The sequence below is a fragment of the Corvus moneduloides genome, chromosome 1 (genome assembly GCF_009650955.1).
Source record: "Corvus moneduloides isolate bCorMon1 chromosome 1, bCorMon1.pri, whole genome shotgun sequence".
Lineage (NCBI taxonomy): Eukaryota > Metazoa > Chordata > Aves > Passeriformes > Corvidae > Corvus > Corvus moneduloides.
In genome coordinates, this window is record NC_045476.1 from 100,748,905 (window position 1) to 100,775,067 (window position 26,163).

General features: G+C 36.0%; 1 protein-coding gene across 8 annotated transcripts in view; it reads right to left on the reverse strand.

The window, feature by feature from the left end:
- Nucleotides 1–26,163, reverse strand: part of INVS (inversin) — an 85,027-nt gene that overhangs the window by 49,917 nt on the left and 8,947 nt on the right. For 4 of the 8 annotated variants that reach the window (XM_032120140.1, XM_032120148.1, XM_032120130.1 and 1 more), the window contains exon 3: nucleotides 25,311–25,477. In XM_032120140.1, coding sequence (XP_031976031.1) covers nucleotides 25,311–25,477 — 167 coding nt within the window. Of the gene's footprint in view, nucleotides 1–519; nucleotides 733–2,441; nucleotides 2,614–17,865; nucleotides 18,005–25,310; nucleotides 25,478–26,163 lie in introns of those variants that run through there. The other 4 variants (XM_032120153.1, XM_032120158.1, XM_032120175.1 and 1 more) reach the window with 4 other exon arrangements.

Below are 26,163 nucleotides of genomic sequence, written 5' to 3' on the forward strand. Positions count from 1 at the left end.
TAGTCCCCTTAGGCTATCTTTTGAAAAACAATGAAAAAAGGTAACCAAGTAGACAAGGGCAAGCAGTGCTAATGAACGGGGGCACTTCAGTATCTCACAAGACTCAGAATTGTAAATCGCTTTTGTCAGCAGAATGGTCGGATGGAAACAGGCCAAAGGATTCCAGAGGCTCCCACAGTATCCCGGGCCAGGGCATAAAAATATTCAAATTTAATTTTTCAAAGCAGCCATAAACATTGAAAGAGCATATTTTACATATATTACTGTTCTGGTTTTTGTCTAATAGCAATGGAAGACTTGAGCTTATGGATGCAGAACGGATTTCACCAGATACAGTCAAAATAAATGAATGTGATTTTTTTTCCCCCTGCTACACTACTTTATTTTAAAATACAAAACAGAGAAAGCAAATCATGAATGAGCTCAGACAAAACTACCTCTTCCTGCTTCTACCATTTATTGTTACTGGTTCTTGGTTGTCAGTGATACCCTATTAGAAAAGTCTGCCGAAAAACCTACCACAAACCTGCCTGAAAACACAAACTTCTCTTGCCAGAGACAGCGTGGCTACTACAGCATTCACAGTGAGAAGTGATCAAATATATCTTTTTCTTCTGCTGGGTGTCAGAGAAAGTATAATCTCAGGATTCTGTCCCTTTAATACAGAGACACCTATCAAGGCATACTCCGAAGGATAGGGCCAGAACAGCATGATGTCTGTCTGCAGAGCTCCTAAACCACAGAAAACACACGCAGAATTAATTAATGAAAAATCTGGGAGGGAGATAGGCATGAGAATACTCCTCATTATTACCATTATATTGTACAGGCAAATACAAGAAAAATTTACAAAACTCATTAAAAAGAAAAATAAAAACTAGCAAAAAAAATCTCTGTGTATCATGATGTGGTTGGCAATTAGACTGGAGGAAGACAATATCAAATAACTTGAGAGAATATTAGTCTTGGAAGAAATACAGCTGCTTTTCTCCATCACAGTGGATAATACATTTGGGTTGTTTTCAATATTTCCTGCACACAGTGCATGCATACCCATGAAAGAAAAAAAAATTGGTTTTGTCTTGTTGATGGATACTTATTGGAAGATTTACAAGTATATTCTGTTTTTAGAATGAATTCCACTGTAAAGAAGAGTGAAGGTTAAAATAATGCATAAAACTAAGGAAACATGCCTTTTTATTATTAGAATTTCTCTCTATAGACTGTATTTTTTATATGCTATTACGCATTTTTCCATCAGTTACTACTACATTATTCTCTTGTATGCTTAGCCACCAACAAATCCCTCTCCTTAGCAAATGAATTTGTAATAAATCCCTTCATTCTGAAACACAAAAGATTCTGTTTCTTCCAAATGATTTAAGATTTTTTTAAACACTACCACAGAAAACACCTGTACTTACATTACTTATCTGAATTATCTTATTCATGCTTTTACTTCTGACTGCTGTTCTTTTCTTTAGTAATACCATGAATTTTCCTGTCTTCCTTTCACTTGTTAGAAAATAATATTGTGCTTTTTAACGACGATAGAAAATTTCCTCACCTTCAATTGATTACTGCTTAAGTTTGTAAATATGCAATGTATCAACATGCCTTGAAGGCAGGTGTAATTTAGGGCTTATTAGGTGGAGGGAGGGAATGTTTAATTTGAAAAGCCAATTCCTCCATTTTTACAGAATTTTTGTGCATAAAAAGTCTTCAAGCTGTCTAGGTTTTACTCATAAATAATGCACTTGACTGGCCTAAACACTCCTGAGAGTTTGAAGAGAGTTTGAGAGAGCATGAAGCTCTCTGAGTCAGTCCATGGTCTCTTACCATTAATAGTGACTCAAAATTTACTCAAAAACAGAAAACATTACGAGCAAACAGGATTAAATATACATGCAGAAAACACTGTTCCTGGTAGCCAAAATTTACCATTTCGATGACAATTCTTAAAATTCCTTTAGATTCTATTAAAATTATTTGAAATCAAAAGACTCAACTTTGCAAACTACAGCAGTTTCAGAGAACAGCTGACTTCAGCATAATCAGAAGAAATATTTCTGCTACTTCAAAAATTCAGCCACATATACTAACTGCAATGTGTAGAACACATTTTTTGGTAGACAGTTCAATAAGCAACCATGGCTCTGCCATCAAGTAATGACTTCAAAGAAATTTCTGGACCCTAAGCTAAACTACTAAGCAGTCAGAGAAACTTTCCTTTCATGAATGTTTCAATAGAGAAGAGAGTGATGAAAGAAATATCTTAGTCAGAATCAATGAATTTGCCAGAATTTAGATTATCTCTGAAGTTGAAAACATTATCCCCAAAATTGCGGTCCACTCATGAAAAAAAAGCTGTTTAGTATATTGAATATGATTGTACTACCAGGGAAAGGTTTCAGTGGAAAATTGCTGGTAAACTTCTTTACCTGATTTTCTGGGCCTATAAGAATGTATTTATTTGTTCATTCATCTACAGCAGCTTTTTCAACCTATTTTCTCTCCCTGGCTTGTTGAGGAAGTGTAGTGAGAGAGCAGCTGGGTGGGCATCTGTCAAACAGCCACAGTCAGTCCATCCCATATGGTCACCTAAGTGAAAGGCTAAAGAAAAAATGAGCTCTGTTCCGTGGTGTTATGATTCCAATCATAGGTTGATACTCAAACTAATAGTTGTATTACCAAGGCACTAAAACCATCATTCCACTCTGTACAGCTCACCGAGTCCTGCTCTGAGTCACCCAGTGCCACGTGCCACTGTTTCAAAGACTTCCTCAGAAGTTAAGTACTTTTCACAGCAAACTTTTAAGTATTTCATAAGCATACAAACTTGCTTTAAAGTGTTCACCTGGGTTCTAGAAACATTCTGCTGACGTGCAACAGACCTCTGCGAAAATTTATTTCCATTCTCATCCCACTATTTCTTGGTGAGTTAACTTGGTCATTATATAACTGTGTGCTTCTACACTCTGACTAACCACTTCTCCTACCCTGTAGTGCGGATACATCTCTGACGCTACCCTTTTCATATTCTGATTTTAAAAACATACTGCAGAGATAAATATAACACTTTTTATAAAGGGAGAAACTGAGCTGTACAAGGTAAGGCTAAGAGTCAGAGGAATATGTGCCTCTCTCCAAGCACATCAAAAGCACACCCATAGTTAGGCTACCACCACCTCATAATCAGTGGGTAGAAGGGGCCAATGCATGTAGAAAAATTGCTTATTTCCCTATTAATTACTGAGACCACATTTTCAAAACCCATTACAATTCTAATCCATGTGAAGCACTTAACACGACTCGAAAGACTGATTTGTAATAATTTCTAATATACTGCACATGAGCTGACTACTGTTACAGCACAGCTATGCTTGATTTTTGGAATACCTACAATGGGCCTGTGAAGATTTAGTGCACTGTAAGGGTTGCTGGAGGAACTGGGGGAAAGGCAGCCCAACATCACTATATAGCCTCCTGGTAAAAACAGCAGGGGTCATTAAAAAGAATGCCAAGCTGTTAAACCGTGAAGATGCTACTTTGGCTCCACTCCAAAATTACATACCTGCTTTCCCAGGACTGGGAACAGACACACCAAAAGAATGCACAGCCATACAAAGGAGGTGGTTTTTAAAGGCTTTTCACTGCTGACAGTCATAAGCACTGAAGATGCAGTCAGGGCATACACTTGCAGCAGAACAGAAAGCCTTAGAAATATTTACAGATAAACCAAAAATTAGAACTGAAGGCTAAAACTGACCCTCTGGATTAGTAAATCCATCCTCCAGCACCATAGGGAGTAAGAACATCTAATCCTTTTCAAAAAAATTCTAGCGATTTCTTTTAACTGGAATTACAGTGTTTGGGATTTTTTTCCTCCTAGTTCTCTCAGTTTCAGGCTGGAGCTTTTAGGTTTTGTTTGTTGTTTGTTATTTTTTTTTTTTAAGCCAACACACACACAAGGACACATTTCATTCTACTACCCATGAAAATACAGGGTGGCTTTTAAAATCTAAACAAGCATTGGTCTTTTTATCTCAGTAACAAAGGATAAACCCTACATTGCCCTCAAAAAATCATCAGCTCTCTGCACTCATTCTGATTGGAACTCTTCTGTTTTGAACCCAAGTAAGCAGAGATTACAGGGCTACCAAAAGGGGTCCCACAAAATACCCTACTGAATCCCAATGATACTTGTCTACTGCTAGTGCATATATCTTGTCAGATATACTTAAAACTGTATTTCTCCCATAAATTAGGTACATTCTCCAATCAATTAACACATGACATCCTTCTCAGACATTTTTCAAATAATAAATTCATAGTACATAGAATAAATCGTTATGTCCCTCCCACTTCTCCCCTCCCCCACCAAGACTTGCATTTTGGACTATAATATTTCTAACCATTTCAATGACGTTCAATATTCTTATTCTTCTGCTATCCCAGACACTGCCATCCTCTTTTTGTCTGACAATAATGCCTAACACTGTGCCACTCTCAAGTATCCTTTAAAAAATACTACTCTTGATTCTAACTTTGCTCATGAAAAATATTGACTAATATTAGATTCAAGTGCAACTGTTAAGGAATTCTAATACATGCCTGCTGATCTTATAGCTCATATTTCAACTGTATCTGTTTTCAGTTCATTATCAAATAATAATTTACCATTCTCTTACATTTTGTGTCCTAATTTCCCATTAAGCCTGCAATTTTCCACCTAGCACTACAGTTAATATTTTTGTACAAGCCTAAAAAGGCAACCTATTGAATTTATTTCTACAAAATGAGCTAACTAAATATCCAGTTACTCTTAAAGAACCTACTGCTGACAGAAGGTGCTCATTTTACCCAATTTTCTATTTCTGCTTACATATTTGTCCCCATATAATTTCAAATTCTTATAATGCTTCTGAGATCAAATAGGCTACCTCTCTCAGCTACTACCTTTTAAAAACATTACTTACCACTATTTTAGAATGTTACTGAACACTCCAAATTCTGTAATGTTACAAGTCCCAAAGAATGATTCACTGATTAATATTATTTTGCACCTTATCCCTTGCTGTTTCTGTTCTCTAGAGATGAGATTTACCAAAATCAGGCATTAACCACTGACCAAAGCCCCTAACAGAGAGCCCTGCAGTTAACTAAGCCTGGTCAGCAAGTGTACAGCAGAGTGCAGGCAAGTGGTAAAAAGAGGCCCCCACAAAATCAGAAGCACAAAGGTCAGCCTATTGAAAGGGGTGTGTTTGAAGACAGCAGTGCAGCAAGTCCACCAACCACGACAGAAAGGATTTCAGAGATCTGATAATTATACCTATAATCCTACCATAGATTAATAATTTATTAGCTTATTAAATTTTTATTGTTGAAATATATTCATTATTAATTAAGCAGCACTTATGTAAGACATTTTTGCAAAATTTTCTTAGTAATCTTTTGTGAAAAGATGGACTATTTAGCAATCAATAAATCTTCTTCAGAGGAATATAACATATATAATTCAGTTACTCTTACTCTTTCACAAAAAGAACACCACAAAATTATTACAGTTAAATTAACTGCAAAGATAAAACATCTCCTGTTTGAATACTACACCAATCATAATATGGGCAGTGATTATACAACTATTAGATAATTATTATTGTCTTTAAATATTATTAATGTTTTAGTTTTTCTTTTAAACTCCTAAACAGTATTTAAGAAAGTATAGCTGGATATATAATGACATCTTGAGAACAGAAAAACTAATTATGAGTTATTGCATACATATTCCCTCATGTACACTGTTCATTTGCTTTAGATCCAGATTAAGAACTGGGAATGTACACTAAACTTTAGCATACCAGCCCACTGATCCCCTTTTCTAGAGAAGTGCATTCTGTCCCAAATATACTAATAAATAAATAAATAAATAAATGTAAAAAAACCAAAACAGATTGCTATGATCTTTAACAGTCGGATTAGATTAGTTAAGCCTCTTAAACCCAGGACTCCTTAAAAATTGGAGTCAAGACTTAATTGTTGCTTATGCCTGAAACACAAAAATGTCTATACTTTTTAATAGTGACATATCAGTTTCTAAAGCCAGTAGAAATCTATACATTGTCAAACACTAAATCATATTGTACACTCAGACACTCGTGGAGGTAAAATATGTTCAGTGTGAAAGTATTTTAGATTTTACCTTAAAAACCCAAGCAGAACATATCAGCCACTTGGCACTGCATTAACACGCTTTGCCAACAGATTAGCACAGATGCTACAGCCAAAGTTGAGAACAGCTCTTTGCTGCCAGATGCTTTCAAGAAGCAGTGAAAGTCAAAAAACTTGAACTCCTTAATTGCTAGCTAAGCCTTTAAAAGGCAAATACATCCATGAGGTTTCTCTTTAAAACAAAAATGGCAACTGAATTTAACCTGCTTATCTTTATAGAGTAGAAACCGCTCTTTGATCTACTCGATCTTACGGAAGATAATCTTACATACACGAACATGCTCACTCTCTTTCCAGTGAGGAGGTCCTGAAGAGAGGATGCTTCACCCTACAAATAAACTTTGTACAAAATAAACAAATTTTCAAACCCCAAATATTTTAATGACTTTGGAAAGGAAAGGGGCTGTGCACATGGTTTCTTCAGAGGATGCCTCATCTTTTAGTATCTCTTTGAGAAGAGGCACATTCTAAGAATGTCAGAAACCACTTAGAATGATGTGGACTTCTGTCACCAACACCTACCAGTTTCAGTAGCTTTTCAGGATGCAAACTAAGCACTTAGAAAAACAGAATCTGTTCTATCATACTTTTAATTTGATATCTATAGGAACAGAATACTGGTCTAAAAGCAACTGAAATCTATACATCAAAAGGAGCATTTTGATATGCTTATATTATCAGCTAATTGCCAGAAATCTCACAAGAATTCTTCAGAAGAAAAAGTAAGAGAGACTAGCAAGTAGATATATTAATTTAATTGCAAATAAGAATTATTTGGATTTATAAATTAGCACTTGTGTTTTGAAATCTTATCTATGCATGAAATACTGAAACTTCTTGATTTCTAATACACTGAATCTGAATTCATATTGCCTGGTTACAACAGCTGTAAGCCCTGTAAAAGCTACCTTTTACTGTATATGACTTCACCATTCTTACACTCCTTGAATATCAGTAAATTCGTTTAAACAGCTCCTGATGAAAACAAATAAAGTCAACATAGCTACTTAGAACTCCAATTTCTAGTCAAAATTAGTAAAGCCACCATCAAAATATCAGGCTGTCTCTCTGGTTATCATTAACTAAGGGTTAACTCCTTGATTAACAACGTAACTGAAAAATAAAAGTAAGAGAAAATCTTTAGGATTATTGTTTTAGACATAACCCTTAGCAGTCATCCATTGGACTACAGCTTTGAAAAAACAAATCTGTAAGCTCTTTATTACTTCTGTGTGGACAAGGATGATGCCATGCCTTCTAACAAACCACTGGTGGATTTAAATACATGACGCTCTGCCAACCCTTTCAAGTCAACCATGACAAAAACATCACTGATTTTTGACATTGGGTTTAATCTTGCGAAGTACCTTTTTAGCAACTTCGTTAGCAGCATCCTAGACTCAAAAGTAAAACAGTCAAGTGGAGAAAATCTCCCAGACAGCTGAACAGAAACCTTATTTACCAGTTTCCAAGCTGAACGTGTTCATCTGTCTGGCAAAGCGTCTTAGGCAATACATCAGCGAAGAACATCAGCACAACTTGAGGCCAGTTCTGACTATCAGACATTTTGACTGAAAGCAAGGCAGTGTCTCAACTAAGAGCAATTCTCCCTAAAGCCTCTTGCAAGATTGGCTTTACTCTCTTGGTTTCCATAGGAATAGACAAAGCTATCAACTGGCATGCAGTTAAAGAATACAATAGAGAAGACAACGGACCAGTGCTGTAAAAGCCAAGGTAAAACTGTTTCCCAGTGTAGGCTGAAAGAAAATAGGTGTTTGTGTCTTACAGCCTTTGACGTCATTTATCCATGGCCTGTACATGTTGTTCCTATGTAGTGTTCTCAGCTCTTCAGCAATAAATGTTATGGTCTACCTATAGAAATTAGTGGCTTTCATATAAAAAACACTTCAAGGATGAAAATGCAATTAGCATTTTCATTTCCAGTTGATCTCTTCCACTGTTACTGAACTTGTTTTCCTGTAGTGTTCTTTTGAAGTCACTCAGGCAGAATTACGCACAACACACAATCTCTGGGGATTTACGGCAAAGCCTGAGATACATCATCCATATTTACAGGATCACTGCCCACCTCTGCATAAAGAATCAAAGACTAAGCTTTCAAAAAATATTGTATTTCAAAAAATAGTGATTTGAAAGATTTGTCAGAAAGTACGGACTCCCTCCTCCTCAAAAATACAAGTACCAGAAAATATTTACTACACTCATTTTCTTCATCTTAATGGTTTTGAGTTGAATTGTCTTGAACTAAGAGCAGTGTTACAAAACTAAGAAAATATATCCTTGAAATAGATGTATGCCTTTTTAAAATCTAATAAAAATGTTATAAATCACAGTATTACCCACAACAGAATTCTACCTGAAGTCTAAATAACAGCTATCAATCCAGTCCAAGTCTTTTAATCCTACCTTTGTGCAGTACTATTTCATTCTGGAAGCAAACTAAAAGTAATTGCCATTACTACTAAGCATCACTCTGACCAGTGCTGTGTCACTACTGTCTTGTACTTCTTAATTGCACCCCTCTAAGTGCATGTCATGTCCTTCCAGACTGCTGGAAGCAACAATGCTTGCAAAGTGAAAATGTGGCATATATGCTCATTTTTGAGCACAGCTTCACGGAATTTTTTGTTATCATTTTAGCTGTTGTTTTATCCGAAAATAAATGCATGCTTTTTATGTGATTTAAATATATTTCAAACATATTAAGTCGTATAACAAACCACTATGTGAAATAACTGCAAATCTACCTATTAAATTCTATTTGACGAGAAAAGGTCTCCAGCCACAGTGAAGTCTCCAGAACTATTACAGAAAAAGACAGACAATCTATATTGAAAACAACCAGCAATAAAGGCATGTTTACTCTTAATTTAAATAATTATTCAGACACTTCAGGCTACTTTTACATATGGCATAATTTAATAGTTTCTGTAGACATTACAGTGATGTTTGATATTTAAAATGAAGCCATAATCTACTTATAGTACTGGTAAATAAATCAAAGCCTTCATAATCTACTCAAACTGCATCCTAGCAGTAATAAAAGTACTAGATTTATTTCTCTTTGTTCAGACTAGAGGCAGATAAAATAACAACTCAAGGCTGGTGTTGCAAAGCCTTCCCAAATCCACACCATATTAACAATGTTGAAAAAACCCATCCTTCGTGTTTATCTCTATGTCTAAATGTTCCCATCATAAGGCTGAACATATACAGATGATATTCATAACATGAATCATTTAATATTTCAGCAAAAATTATTCCTCATTAGTAAAAACTGGTAGCATTCTTCCTTAATCCTTTGTTAATAAAGAAAAGTGTGACAAAAGAGGTTTCCAAACTGCTCTACAAAGAGACAAGAAAATTTATAATCTTAATAGGCAGGTTAAATTAATTTTGTATTTCATAAAATGCTGACATTAGCTGTTGCTTTTCAGGCACCAACAGAATTTGCTTATGTAGTTCATACATATCCATTTTGACTTAAGTGTGATTCACTTAATTCTCTTTAATCAACAATTTAACCAACTGTTTACAGACAAAGAGAGAGACAAATGAAAGATTAGTGCTCCTGGAGTTTGTGGCTGGCCATAGGATCCGAATTTATTTTTCAAATACCTCCTATAGCAGTTGCCTTGCTGAAGTAGCACGCTGAAGACATCCTATCTAGTATCCTATTGATTCAAATGACAAGCCTGAGCATCAGATTAAGGATGTGTCAGACACCTGATAGAAGATTCCTGGAGATTTCAGCAGAAAGGTGTCCTGTTTCAAAATGATCTATTGCTGGTACTACGTGTATTGAAGCGTATGTGAATACATTTAACACAAAACTAATTCACCTAAAATTAGAATAACATTTATAATCAGCAAAAACAAATACCTTCACTTTTTACTGCGGAACAGCTGGAAAAAGACACCTTATCCAAACAGAAATCACCCTAAGTTCAAAAAATGGGACTAAACCAAACTGATGAGCTAATACTAGGGATAGTCCTGTTTTAATTTGTCAGTGCCAAATCTGGACACAAACAAGTAAGTTGTTTCTCAGTCCCAACAACGTTTCTTCTCGTAACCATTAAAGATCAGTCGTGGGGTCAGCTGCAGAGGGGCAATTAATGCAAGAATGATGTTTTAGAAAGGACACTCAAACAGGGAGATGTCTTTGTCTGCAAAGGTACTTTTTAAGGTACAGACTTGGCAGCAGACATCAGCGTCCTGGGAGAAGAGATGGACAAGTCTCTTGTGCACCGAGGGATGCCACAATGCTAAACACTCTCAAGGAACAACAGTAAGTGAAACAAAATGACTTCTATTCAGATCTGAAGTGTAACACTCCAAGTACTGTAAGCACCGTGTTTAAAAAGAATACTATTTTTAAGATGCAACCATTATCTTCAAGATAAAATGATGGAAAAATTTTCACCTATCCTTTGAACAAAGCAAAAGGAGAGAGAGGGGGCAGCTGTTTGATAACAGTATGTAGGAGACAACCAGCAGCTGAAAACTAGGATGATTAAGTCAGCTTAAAACAGCCAAACATCAAGCAATATGGAATAATGTTCTTAGAGAAAAAGCACTGCTCATGCCTGCAATTATTTGTCTTTGCTGGGCATATTTACATCCTGTTCAGTTTTAGTTAGTCTTCGCAACAAAATCACTGAGTTGAAGTTATGCACCAATATTTTTTGACTTAAGTACTCATTTAAGATGTTAAGACAGTATCACTTTACCTACTCACTCTTGGTAATGAGATTCTTCAAAAATTAATACAAATTATTTTATTTGTAGATAGCTTGAAAAATTATTGTTATGGAAGAGGACTTAGCAAAGATCAGAAAAAGTAGCAATGGGTAAGTTATCAGTCGAGAAGCTCTTCCAAATTTTACTCACAAAAGTATGCACTGAACTCAATAGATGAAAATAAAGTAACTCTACCAGCTGGCTGTACAGATATTTAAGATATCATTCCATATGCTATGCAGAATTAGTTCCTTTTCACTGAGAAACACAACACAAGCAGAGCTTCTCAATGTTCTGCCACCATGGTTTGCACTTGATCCATATTTGCAAAATCTTTTAGAAAATCACTGCAGTTGGAGATATTTCTTTTCTTATTATTTTAATGAAATTTCATATTCAAACTTCAAGTGCTTGAGAGAAAGACTGCTCAACAGAGGCACGTGGATGACAACACAATATATCTTCTAGATATGACAATATACTCCTTGGATTATTTCAAGCACAGAAAGCATGGCAGCAAAAGCTACAAAGCCAAGAGGAGGAGGAGAGAATAGTTACCAGTGCAAGAAATGGAACAGCGATGCAAAGAAGTAAAATTACATCAAGATTGAAAATGGGAGAGAGTGGTTTGTACAATGAAAATAAATCAATTAGGTTAATGAAAATAGCTGTGACATTGCTGGAGCAAAAGAGAAAGAAAACATCACCAATAGTGATGTTTGAGTTGGAGAAAAAACAGGAAAAACTGGGGAAACCACAGATCACTGCCATGGCAAGGAAGTTGTCTGGGAAAAAATACCAGGTAAAGATTTTGGTACCAAGCGTTAGGTAAAATTCTAGAAATTAGGATACTGAATTATGACACTCTTTTTATCACAATGAATAAAACAAAAGATGGAACTTTGCAAAAAAAAATTGTTTTCAGGAGAATGGGTAAACTTTCAATAAGCTAAAAATATAATTTTAAAAAATTTAATAATAAATAGGCCTGGGCTTATTTTATTAACCAGAAAAAAGCCAATTTTATCATAGTGTGTCTATAGTGCAGACTAGGACACAGTGTAGAAATGCTGGGTCAACTTCATGGTATTATGGATACTGAAGTCAACCAGGCCACTGCAGCACAATACTTCTCCTGTAGCTCAGCAATCTTCAGCACACTTTAAGCTGAGAGAGCAGACTATGATGTCACTTCTTCATCTGTCCTTCCTGTAGCTCACACCAGAAGGTTAAATGTGCTTCTATCAGATTACACAGACTCAAAAATAAATATCAAGATAATAAAGTCAGGGTTGGGGAAGCAATGAAACAAAGCAGAGAAAGATGAGTCAGGAGAACTGGATTATCAGAAAATAAATGACACAGGTACTGTACCTGTCAGATAACTAATCGCAAATCCAAAAATTATTCAACAAACACGAATCCGGATTCTCACACAAAGATGGGTCTTTGAGAGCATGGCAGTTAATCTCAAAGGGATAAAACCCCATGATTTCTGACACATAATGCCACTGAAACATGATAACAGACAATCCATTCAAGATTTCTGCCTCTGGAATACTTACACTATTGTACTAATCTACAAAGATAAACCTGAGATTAAGGATGGGTTTGCCAGTATTCACAGCAGACCCCCAGTCAAAATGATGTTGCAAGTCCAGATGACCATCAATAAGTGCTACAGGAGAGAGGGAAGCAGCAGGGGAATCAATCCAAACTGAAACACTGATAGTAAAACCACTACTTCAGAATACATGAACAAACACAGAAAAAATAAAATCTGAGTTTTGAAATACCTACAAGTCCATTAAAAAAAAAAAAAAAAAAAGAAAAGAAAAATATAAAATTCTCTTTTGATAAATTAGCTGATGCAAAATAAAGAGCTTTTTGCTTTTTTCCACTGTCTAAAAACCTTGCTATTTCAAGATCCATTATACTGATAACTATGGCCAAGTACTCTGGATCTCAAGGCAAATGTGCTACTTAGAGAAGGGGAATACTGGCATGGTTACAGTTAAGACTTGCTTTGAAGAGAGTGGCAAATAAGACAACAAATAAAGAAACCACTATTTTAGTAATTTTATAAGCAAATCCTTCATTAAAATGTAGTCCTATTATTTATTCTTATAAGGTAAATATTAGCACATCTGAGGCATTAAATTACTTGTTCTACTAGCATAATGGATTTTTCATTGAATTTATCTTATTTGGAACAACACAAATCTTCCTCCAAGGAGCAGGCAGAAAACAAAGGATCAAAAGCAACAGTAAGAAAATGCAGACAAATTTCAACTGATGATTTTAAAGTCCAGTGTAGGACTGGATAATAATACTTACTCTACCTACAGCAACTTTGAAACAACTGCTTATATCTCAAACAATATACTGGTATTATCAGACTGACACATCTTTACAACAAAATATTAAAATTAAATATTTGATTTCTTTACAGCTTCTATTAAGTGATTCCTTCCGTTGGTGGATATTTTCTTCCCTCATGTCATAATCTTTTGCATTTATATTCCCTGAGTAGTTAACTGGCTTTTTCTCAAGACATAAAACCAGCCTGATCTGGTATAACACTGCCAAATCTGTTTCACACAAATTCTGCCTGTCTCACAGAGCGAGCGAGAGAGTGCACACCACGCATCCTCATTAACTAGGAAGATATGTAATTAAACAAGAAAGGGTTAAAGCATATGTTAGCCTGTTCTATTCTTCTATCTATTACTTTTTAAAAAGCTTTCATATGTCTTCTTCCTTGTTTCTGAAAGCTAACCATTCCTTCTTCCTTTCAGGAAGGCTGACATTTGACAGCTTAACATAGCTGACAGGGTTACCCAACAGCTCACCCTCCCTATTCTCAATCCAATTAGACCTCTAATCCTCCAGATGAAAGGCCCAACTACTCACGTTCCTCATGACAACGACAGCTATTGATTATTTGTCACTACAGCTAACACCTTCTCTGTCGAGGCCACTCTGACAGAAGCAAACCTACCAAATTAGACAGCACTTTATCTGCCCTGGAGGCCAAATGGCACAACAAGTAAAGGCTAATAAATGGTATAAAAATGAACAAATCATAACATTATGACAGGTTGATCGTTGCCAGCAGCTTCACAGCTCAAGCTTGATGCTCTGTTAGACCTGTTCCTTCTCTTTTCTCTTCCACTCCTGCAGCAACTTTGACTGAATTAAAGGCCAGAACAATTAAGGCATTTGACCAGCAAAGATAAGCTAGGATAGAAGTATCATCAAGGGACACGAATGTCAATAGCAGACTACCGTTTGTCAATAAAAACATTCCTGAGATGCAAATGCTCATGACTCTGCTCTCCACTAGGCTGTACTGACTCCCTTTGTACAGGGCTCTTCGAAAGCCCAGGCAGAAACTCCGGGAAAATTAACCCCAGAAAACCAAGCCTGTGCTGGGAAACATTGAGGCAAGGATCTGCATCACTGAAAAAGGAATCCCAGCACTGTGCTAGATGATAGAGACATGTTACAGTCGTTATTCTACTTAATATCTACATTCTTTTTTTCTTTGTAGCAGAGTGATAGAAACCGGGAGGACATCATTTGAATTTATCACTATAAATTTGCTTCGATTGTTTTTCAAGGAAAAAGAATCTGTTTCTAGGACAATATGCAGTATCTAGTGACACAGGACCTCACAGGTCACATCACTCTGAGGCAAACTGAAAACATTTATTATTCTCAGGGCAGTGTTATCCCAATCCAGTGAGATCAGAGGCACAGTCCCTAAACTGAGGCTGTTTATTACAACAAACAACAGAAGAGAACACAAAACCCGCCCCCCCCAAAAAAAACCCCAAAAAAAAACCAACCCACCACAACCACAGGAATATTGTTAAGATCAGGCAACCAAAAGAATAATGCAAGTAAAAATACACAAGTTATTTAAACAGTTAAAAAGCAATTAATACTGCCCTGCCAAAATTAATTAACTGATTACTCAACTATGCTAAAAGGAGTATATTTTCCAGCAAGGAATTCCTATGCTTCTCAAAGTACTTAATAAAAAAAAAATTATTAAATCAAATTATATGAAAACTTAATTTAAACTGAAATTAAGCTGTTCTAGTTAAAGACATAAAACATGAATACCTGCAATTCTACTTCAGAAAAATCTATACTCTAACCAAAGAAAATCTTCTTGTGCAAAATACAGGTCACACAGATAAAGGAAACGACATACAAGTGCAACATAATATTAATTTAAGAAATCTGAACACTGTGAAAAGATCTATTTAGTAAAAAAAAATCAAATTATGTAGTATTTTATTGTTTTAACTTCTTAGGCTTACAAAATATTCCTGGGGATGAATACATATTTATTAATTGTTTCAACTAGACACAGATGATTAAACACTTTAAAGACAGGCAGTACAGTATTATCACAAAATACAGCTATTTATATGAGCAGTTTGGCAAATGGATCCTTTGTGACTACTGGTGCCTGAAGAAAAATTGAACCTACAGGACATTTAGGTACATTGGCTCTCACAAAACTCAAGCAAACCTATAAATAAAACTTGAAACAGTATATAACATTTCTATGAATAAATTTTAATTACTATTACTCTACTCTAAAATGTACTCCAAATATAATAAATCACTGCAAAGAGGAGACAAATATTGTCATTTTCAAATACCATAGAGTAATATTTAGTGGATACATTTTTATTTACATTTTACACATTTTTAATAGCCTCCTGTCCTTTCCAAAAGGAGACCAGTTCAGAATTCCTAATGCTGAGCCCCATGGAAGCACCTAAGGGAAGGAGACTTTCAGAGGTGCAACTGGCCTGGCCTGACCCTCCACTCAAAGCAAACTCTTTCCAAATTCTCACTCATGTAAAGGCATTTATGCATACACTGGTGACAGTGAGTCCACTGTGTTCCCGGACGCTCTTCAGGTTTTCCAGGATCAAAAACTCCTTTATTGTTTATGTTACAAACCTCCTACTTATCCTAGGTTATTGTTACTTTCATGGTCTTTTCTTATTTAGCAGATTCTCATTCTTTTTAATACATGCCTCGGTTAAAGAGAATGGAATACATATCATTCTCCCAGTTTGGTTTTACCGAGTTCATTAAAAATATTTTCATTTGGAATTTTCCTCCCTTTTTTATTTTAAGGCCTTTTATTTTAAAAAGGCCCCACAACAGTGTTATGTGAGAGGACTAGATGGTGCCAAATAGGGAAGAAAAATTACTGTTCTTAACACCTAATCTTAACAGCAAAACCTGTAAATTAATGCCTTTAAGATTTAGACTTACTAGCCCAATGAGTTGTCCACCTGTTATTATTCGTGACTTTTCTGCTGCAAGCCTTATTTATAATATTTGGTTCATGATCACTATTCTTAATAAGTGAGAATCTTTTCCACTATTACAAGTCAGAATCAGAAATGATACACCACTGTATTTTTCAAGTTGTGTTCCAGATGTGCCTCCTTGAGAATCATACTGAACATCCCTTACACAGAGCAAGAATTAATCAACACATCTTCCCAAAAACCTTGGATGTGTTTATTCTTTCTGCTACATTTCGATTACATTTGCAACCTCACAAGTAAAACAAAATCCTTCAAAATGTGGATGCTACAACAATGACTGTCAGTCATTAATTGCCCCAGGGAGCTGGAGACCAACACTTCATCTGCAGATCAGAGGGAAGGCACTACACTCAGTCCATCCCTTTCCATGCAAATATACTTTACTATGTACTATTTGTGTAAATACTCCACAAGTGCTCGCAAGCCCTCTCTCTAAACATCCTCCACCCTCCCTCAGCTTTTACTTCTACTATTCTAAATGCTGAAAAATACTATTTTGCTCTTCCAAGTGGAAGTAGATAGAAGCATTCTGCCTACAGCAGGACACAGAGCAAATCTGTCAGATATTTATAGAATAATTCATTTTAGCATCTCAGCCAGTTTTATTTGTTTTCTTTCACCATCCAGTCCTAAACACAGACAGTAACAGATGCTATGTTTTTTGGTTAGCCATGCTACAACTCCTTCGGTGTGTAAAATGTCTGCTGGAAAGTAGCTATACCAAGGAGGTAGCCACAAATTGCAAGCAATACTTTCAAATATGTTTTGCCAGAGTAAGTTAGTTTAGTAACCAACTGTTACTAAAATAATTTAAAAATCAATTCTACAAGTGCCATTGACTATAGACATTCATACCATATTTATCAGTGAAGTCTGTATAGAGACCAAGTTTGATCTTACAGCTAGTCTGAAATTCTGATATTGAACTTCAAGTCAAAAGAATACTTTGGCATGTAAATTTTTGCATAACCTTGTCTTAAAATATGGTTTCATGCTAACAAAACCAGTGAGAAATCAGATTCAGATGTCTTAGTATCTGCTGTGCAACTGAAACCTAACATGTAGAACAGTATTTCCACAGTTTTATCTTCTCCAGAGAAAAGAACTGCCTGTATTTTAACCCACATTTTGACAGCAGAGATAGAAAATTGCTGGATACCATATGACTGTAGTGGCTTAACACTTAATGGGGAAACAATAATGTCCATGGTCTTGCCTTGTTACAAGACATGACAAAGTGTCCAAGCTGAAAATGCACTGCCTGAATATATGAGAATCAAGTATCAGTCTTGCAAAGTAGTACCCAAATTTCACTCTGAATCAAGACCAGCAGAGGCAAATGGAAGTATTAATGAAATCTAAAGAACAGTCAAAAGCAGAATCAGGAGAGACATACAAGATCCTGAAAGAGAGTCGCAGCTGCTATTTATCACAGACAGAAAAACACCAGTTTCAAAAGGGTTCCCATCCTTCCTGAACTCAAATAGGACGCTAAAATTCTTACCTATGGTTTTGAGAATATTTTTCATTATGTCAGTGTTCATTTAGGAAATTCCAGCCTTGCAAAGTCTCTGTCGGTTTTATTGTTCATTCTCAGCAGTAACAGCACAATTTTCTTGGGGAATGTACTGGGAATCAGATCTCTGTAACAATATGAATTTTTTCTTCTTAAATTTTTCCTGTAGTTATTTTTAACCATTTCAATAGGGCTTGCAGCACAGATCAATGGTATTATCAAAACAACCAATAGTAAAAAGCATTTGGGAACATGGGGACTTGTGTTAAGTAGACAGAAAATTAATTGTTCTTTTGTAGAGTTCATTCTCTGTCAACTCACTAACCAGTAAGCAGTTCCACAGCTGTGAAAAGGGGTCAGGGGCAGGCCATGGATGGGACCAACCCCTTGGTAGCTAGGACAGCTTATCTGTAATATAACACATACAAATCACACACAAGGAACTCTGCCTTCCACCCTTGAGCAACTTCAGGCTGCATTCACTAGAGAGAACTCCTTGTTCAGTAAAGTGAAGAAAACATTTGTATCATTGTTATTGTCTGTGGCTTAATTAATCACAGAGGAAACGACAGTCCAACACATAAAAAAAAAATCACCTCTTCTGGCAGATCAGCAAACATTCCCCTTTCACATCCTGTGTGTTCAGATTTCTCACATTTAATCAAGTTGCATGTTCATGTGAGAATATCACAGAATGAATGTAAAGCTCATTCACATTTCATCAACCTACATGCATAGAATTAATATTACTCATTATGAGCTCTCACTTAAGGGGGAACATCATAAAAAGTTATTGGTCTAAGGAAGAAAGGAACATGAACTGGCCATTGTCTCTGACATGATCATTTATTTTCATTATATAGATTGGGAAAGAAAGTTAGAAGCACGTGTGCTCTTTTATGTAGATCAAATAAAGCCTTACAAAAGATCTGAGAGACTACAGCTCCAGGAAATACATATTGGAAAAGGTAACGAAGGAAAAATGTATAAACTTGCCCCCAGGCAAGTTAATTCAAGAGTTTTTAATACAAACACCTATTACTTGCTCAAGAAAGGGGAAAAAACCATTCTGTTTTTGCAACTCTTGGACTAATTTGACTGTACTCATTAGATAAGACTTGGGAATAAGCTTTCATAAAATAAGTGACCTAAAGACTACCTTCTGTTTCTAATTTTCTACCATGTCTAATGCTTGCCACAGGCTGTCTTTTCTTACTTCCTTTTCTTTACCTTTGTTGTTACTGCTGAGTATACAGGAACAATCATTTTTTCTACTTTAAGAAAACCAATGACCATTAAATTATATTCTTCTACTTTACACAGAATTCCTAACTGCATCCTGGATGTACTATTATTTACCAACAACCATGGCAGCAAATAAATAATATAAGCTACACAATATTTAATGCTTCTAAAGTCACATTTTCCCACTGGGGTTTTATTAATCTTCCTGAAGGCAAAATTAACATCCTCCTGACAGTTAAGCATCCTGATAGATTATTTTAAGTGCATATTATTAGAAACCAGCAAAAAAATATTGATTTTTTTCTTCTATCCCTATGAACACAAAAGGCTGTGCTTAAAGTATTCAGAAAGATTCAGGTGGATTACTCCCCAAAGTAAACAGATTGCTTGTAAGTGAGCATTCTCTGTGAGAAATTTTGAAAGAAACAGGCCTGCTTTTTGTTCCCCTTAAACTGGAATTCCTTAATGAAAGATAAATGACAAAACATATACAGGTAATTTGGGTATGTAGAAACATTTCCGTTCACAAGTATCACATGTCAGTGTTTAAAAAAGTTGCAATTTAACACTAGAAGCAAATTGCTACCAGAATGCCTACAACTGAAAATGAATGTCTGTTGTTAAACTGTAGTCCCAGTGCTCAAATCTCCACAGCATGTTTATTTCACAATAATCTAAGTTCTAGAAGCTTAAACAATCTGTACCCATATAGTACTACAATTCCTCAGTGTGAAATCACTGGCAAATTATGCTAATGATTCTACTTCTGTTGCAATCAGTCACAGTTTCAGTTCCCAGTAAATTACATCCGTGTTCAGGAAGTCACAACCACCCTCTGAAGCTCCCATGGCAATCTTCACAGGTGCACTCCAGCAATAACTTGTATGGTTTTCTGGTGGGTTTAGATTTTTGAGGTTTTTTTGTTTGATTGATTTTTAATTTAAATTTTATGAAGTTAATTACTTGACCTCCCCTTTCTTATTTTTTTAAGGGGTGCACACCCTTTCAAAATTGCTTGTGAGACCTGTCCATTTGTGAATAGAGAGGAAGGAGTGGAACAGAAGAAAATCCAAAAGGAAAAACACCAAGTAACTTCATTCACATAGCCTTCGGCCTACAAAGACTGAATCATCTCCATCATAAAGCTAATGAAAAAAAGACAGATACTATGAAAGCTCATGTCAAGAACAATCGGAAAACGAGTTGCTAAAAAATGTATGTCTTGGGTGAGATTAATTTGTCACAATTACAACATTGACAACATGAAAACCTACATCAGTCAGATGCCTAAAAGAAAGAATGAGCTAGTCAGTGTGCCTTAGAGTACTCATCTCACTTTAGGGTGAATGACTGCACCCTCGAGCGCATTACTTTTAGAAGTTATATACGTGGCTACCTTATATGTAGATGTCTGCAATGTAAATTTTTAGTTACATGAGATTATTCTCAGCCCATCATCTCACATTGCACTGTACTATATTATTCTCCATAGAGAGAAAAGTATACTTGTTAGTTGAACTTTCTATGTGCTTAAATGTATCTCTTTATTCACGCAAAAAATCTTTTTTAGACCAACAGACGTATAAAGCTTAAAAGGTGTAATATAAAGGATGCCTATCACTAAACAGAAGACTAACCATTAAGAACATAAATATTAGCATTAAGCAACCACTCATCGAAGGCTATTATATCAATATAGAACCACACCTGGTTTTCAAAAAGCATTAGTGTTGCAAATAGTACAGCTGAAATTTCTGACCTTGCCTTCTTAGTTTCAGGAACTTTCTACAAAGAAAGGTGTGAGAATGCTTAGGCTTAGAAAGGCGACAATGGACCAATAAATAACGGGATATCCTAAGACTTACTTCTTACTAATAGTCCAGAATGTCATTAGTGAAGTCTGAGACAGAGAGATTATAAGAATCTTTTGTCGAGATGGGAACAGATGAGAACCTGACAGCTCTTCACGTAACTATTGCTTTGTAGACATGTTCCAGTGACAAAAACCATTTGAATGAAGCATGGCAAGACCAGGATGACACAGAAACTCTGAGTTCTGAGACTTGAGTTTCCTCATTAACTGGTAAATATGACCTGGTTATTAAAACAGCACTAGACAGAGGTACTGATATCATCAGATCAGCTTCACTTCTTTCCTGTGTTGAAACCCTTGGAACTGAAAGAACATGTATGAGCACTGGCCAGTCTGCCTAGCTATGCTATCAGAAATAATTCTGGTAGAGACTGTGAACTGCATTTATATCAAGTGCAGAAATTTTGGTACTGTTTATTGATAACCAAATCAAAATAGAGCTCTATTGACAAACCAGGGTTCTGAAACATGTCTTCTAGGACATTTGTGAAACAAAGCAAAGGCACTTGGAGTGCACCAGAATACCGGGAAGAGATCAACTACACAACTGCAAGTAACAAAGTAACTGCTGCAAAAGGAGTTACAGTTGCCATTAGGAAAAGAGAGGGATCAAGGAACTACTGTGAGACTATCCCATCAGAATGTTTTGTCTGACCATATGGGTAGTGCTGAAATCTTTACCTGTAATTTAAGAACTCTGTACTATCAAGAAATAAGAATCTGTATTTTGAACACTGGATGTGATTGTTGGCATTTTGAAGGACTGAAAGAAATGCTTTTACAGAATAAACTCCTTACGTAACAGTAATAACAAACATGACAGAGGCAAAGGCTGTCCCCTATTCTGCAGACAATAGCTGGAAGCATAAAACTTGCAGAGAGGTGGAAGTTAAGAATAAAATATAATGTAGAGCTGATATGTACATATGTGTATGCATACACATACCCACCCAGTACAGCCAGGTTTGCAACTCACACAGGTGCAGTCAGAAGCTAGTTACGTAAGTGTTAATGGAATGATGTGTTACAGTTGTTCATTTAAGTCCTATCCAACCAGAAATCCATCCTAGAGAAGAAAAGCAACTGAAGTCCTAATTCATTTTACTTAATACTGATGATTTATGACCGAATTCAGGTCAATGCCACATTTCTGAATGTTTGTTCTATTATAGGGATTAAAAAACCCGCAAGCAATTTTACTAGGACTGAAAGACATGAACTGGCAGTTCTCTTACAGTGAAATCTCCAGACAGAAAAATGGGAAGTGTCATCTCATCCTGCAGAGAACAAAACCAATTTTTTAAAATTATAACCAGGATTACTAATAGGAGGGACAGCATCTTGAATCCAAACACATGAATGAAGACACTCATCTCTCTTCAGTCCAAGATAGCTAAATCATTGCTTCTGCTTGGCATTAGAAGAGCATTTTCTCACAAACTCTTTGCCTCTGAGACAGCTCTGTGGTTCCCAAAGAAAGGCAGCAGAGATCATTTTTTGTCAAATCAGCTGCAAGACTGCTTCAGAGGAACAAGTGCCAAGGGCCACATAAAGGCAGCCTGCAGAATGATAACCTAAAGAGTCTCAAATATTCTGGCAACAAACTCTGGCCCTCAGAATGTCTGTCTGCTGTGATCTAATGAGCAAGGTGTCCCAAAAGCCCTTCAAAGAGACAGCAAAGAACAGCAAAAGTAATCCTAATACTTAGAGAGGAAGGCTGTGACTCAAGAAACCTTATTTCATTTTACCTCCATCTGCTTTAGTTAAAAACATCAGTGTAGAAAGAAGTGTCTTTTCTTTTCCTGCCTCTTCACTGGTTGCATGTAAAGGTCTGTAAATCTTAACTTCTCTCTCCAAAGAAAAGGAAAATTAGGATGCAACGCAAGTACAATTTAGGAATGTGAATCTCCAAGCACTGCCCTTCTAAAGATTATACTTGTGACTACCAATTAATGGGGATTTGTAAAGTCACGTGAATCTATTTTTGATGAAGCACAGGAGAGCTACTAACTCACAAGCTTGAACACAACAAAAACTATACATTGGCCCTGGTAAATATGTATATTCATGATTAACCGACGTGGACAAAAAAACTTTGAAAACTGGTGACCTCACAGCATGTTTCTTTTTCTATCTGAAAGTCAACTTTACTAGGGAATTTTACTTTGGAGAAAAAAAATAGATTATAAACCAAAAGTATCAGTGAGAAATGAGAAGAATGCAAAACATTATTTAAACAGCCAAAACTGCATGAAATATTAACTTGTTTTGAATTTTAATTTTATATATTTTTCAGAAGACGCTCGTGGCAGAAATGTAGATCTTAAAATGTTAATATGGAAAGACTACAGACAAAATGTTACACACATGAAATGTTAATTTCATAAGCTGACATCAATAGCAAGTAACTGTTCAGAAGACAAAGAACGGAATCTTAGAGGACAGCTAAGTGAGGCAAATAAAAACCAGTTTCAAGGGCTGTTTCCTAACCACCTTTTGCCCCCAGCACTAATGATGGTACAAGCACTTACCCAGCTATGGGGTGAATCACATCTATCTAGTACGTTACACAGTAAGTGTGATTACATAAAATCTACTGCCACAATCTTTACCTCATGCTGTTTTACCTTCCTTTTCATCTGCACTGTCAACTGAAAACACATCTAGGATGGTCCAAGTATCCCATGGTACAAACTGCACTTTCAGGATTGAAGCAAGGCATAAAGGAAATGGAGAGCACATGCAGTTAGTGGATATTATGCCAAGGCAAAATCTCTCTCGCCCTGAATTGGTATAATACAAATATCCACAATATGAACATTAAGACAAAGATTTAGACAAGAATTTATATTGTTTTAATATGCTAAAATGTATTTTAAGAACCTGGGGAAAACATAACTTTTAAAATTCAATTTTTAATGTGATTAAAATATTCGCATGTCTATCACATCATAAAATCTAAAAGCGTGTATGAACACCAGACAAGTAGAGGATGTTACAGCAATTTTTTAAAGTCTCTGACATTGCTGCTTTTATGAAATACCTATCTTTGAAACAACAACATTCACAGTAAGCTGGTCAGTCCCTTGGAAATACAAAATTAATCCTGGAAACAAGGTTATGATGATGACTGAATTATTTCATCAGGGTGTAATGGTATGTAACCAAGCAGATGAATTCACCTATTTCAAGGCAACTACAACCTACAGCACTTTATTTCCCAATAAGGGATGCAGTAACACAGACCACACAGTCCCTATGGACTCCCATGCAAACATACCTAGAAAACATCACCTTATTATAGTCTTCCCAAATGGTCCTCTATTTAACTGCTCCTTACTAAATACCATGACCATACTATAGCTACCTTTATGCAAACCTAATTAAAATAAAATAATAAAAAATTGCAAATTGTATTAAAACATGTGAATGATTATGAACAAGTGACAAGATATTATCCACAGAAATGGTTTGCTATGAAAATCATGGCAGGCACTCTAACTGGTACCAAAGGACAGTTTACACAGACAAAAAAGTGTTAATTTTTGAGCAGTTACAAACATACTATAAAAACTAAAATAGTAAATAAAAGGCTGTTTCTTTCAGTTTGAATTTTTAATCTTCTCTGTGCAATCTTTTTCACAGTTTATGAACTCAAATGTCTTGGCTAGCAGCCAAAGCCCCTCCCCCCCTTTTTTTTTTCCTACCAGCAGCCTGCTTATTCTCCTGTGGAGAGACTGTGGACACTTCCCCCAGGCCTAACCACACTCAACGATTTCTTGTGGCTCTGAAGTTATACTTTCAGTTGCCTTTTATTTTATTGTTAAATACTTCCTTTAGCACTTCTTCAGTGGGACAATGTAACTGGACAGTACAACAGACTGAGATTGTAGAAGGAAAAAACAGACAGTAATGAACTGACAGCAACACCCGTTCCTCATCCTGCTGCACCACTGTCTGCAGGGTAAGGTAGTGAATTCGGGAGTGAAGTTCAGCTGAGGAAGAAGGGAGGGGTGTGGGGAAGATGATTTTAAGATTTGGGTTTATTTCTCATTATGCTACTCTGCTTTGACTGTAATAAATTAAACAAATTTCCCCAAGTTGAGTCTGTTTTGCCTGTGACAGGGGCTGGTGAGGGATCTCTACCTGCCCTTATCTCAGCCCATGAGCCTTTTGTTATATTTTCTCTCCCTTGTCCAGCTGAGGAGGGGAGTGATAGAGCAGCTTTGGTGGGTGTCTGGTGTCCAGCCAGGGTCAGCCCACCTCACAGCTGTTGTGAAAGTCCGAATGTTATAAGCACTTGTAAGGTAATTACCTTTTGTGCAGCAAGATGGAGAGCAGTTCTTCGGCTGCGATCAGCTCTGTTAACATCAGCTCCAGCCTTCAGCAATGCCTCTGCACAGTCCAGCCTGTCAGCCAGCACACAGTACATAAGCGGAGTTCTTCCAAACTGGTCCTCTTTATCTTTCAGCTCAGAGTTTCCTAAAAAAAACCAAAACAAAACTCTCACTTAAACCAGTTAAGTATATTAGTATATAGCTAAAAGCAGTACTTTTTTATTAAAAAGTCATCTTATTATAATATGAACAACAGGTATCTCATTATAATGTGAACAGCAGGTATCTCATTATAATATGACTGGGGTGAGCAAAAAGATGGAGTGTATGATAAACTCAGAGCTATTACATTTTATCCTACTTTTACTGACAGTTACAGAATATTTCAAAATATATTTACAGAGAAAAGTACATTCAGAAAACATTAGTTCCATGAATACACCTACCACCAGTAACATTCTGCAGTGGCATAATTATAAATAATTTTAAAATAATTACACAGATCTTGGCTGCACAGATTAGTTTAAAAAATATCAACAGCACAGAAACCAAATAGACATCCTGAAACCTGTAAACACTGTAACTAAAACAATCTTTGAAGCCTACTCACAGTAATGTTTATTTTAAAAGCATAAACGTCAATATTACATCAATACCATTATTTACTTCAGGGTCCCTTACAGTATGGAAACTACTAAAATACTTCCCAAGCTTTATTGAATTGATAAGGTTAGTAAGGCAGTAATCTGATAACCTATTCAAAAAAAGTCAAAACACTATTCTTATTCACAGTCTGAAAAACCCTCCAAACAAAGCAGTTTCAATATAAAG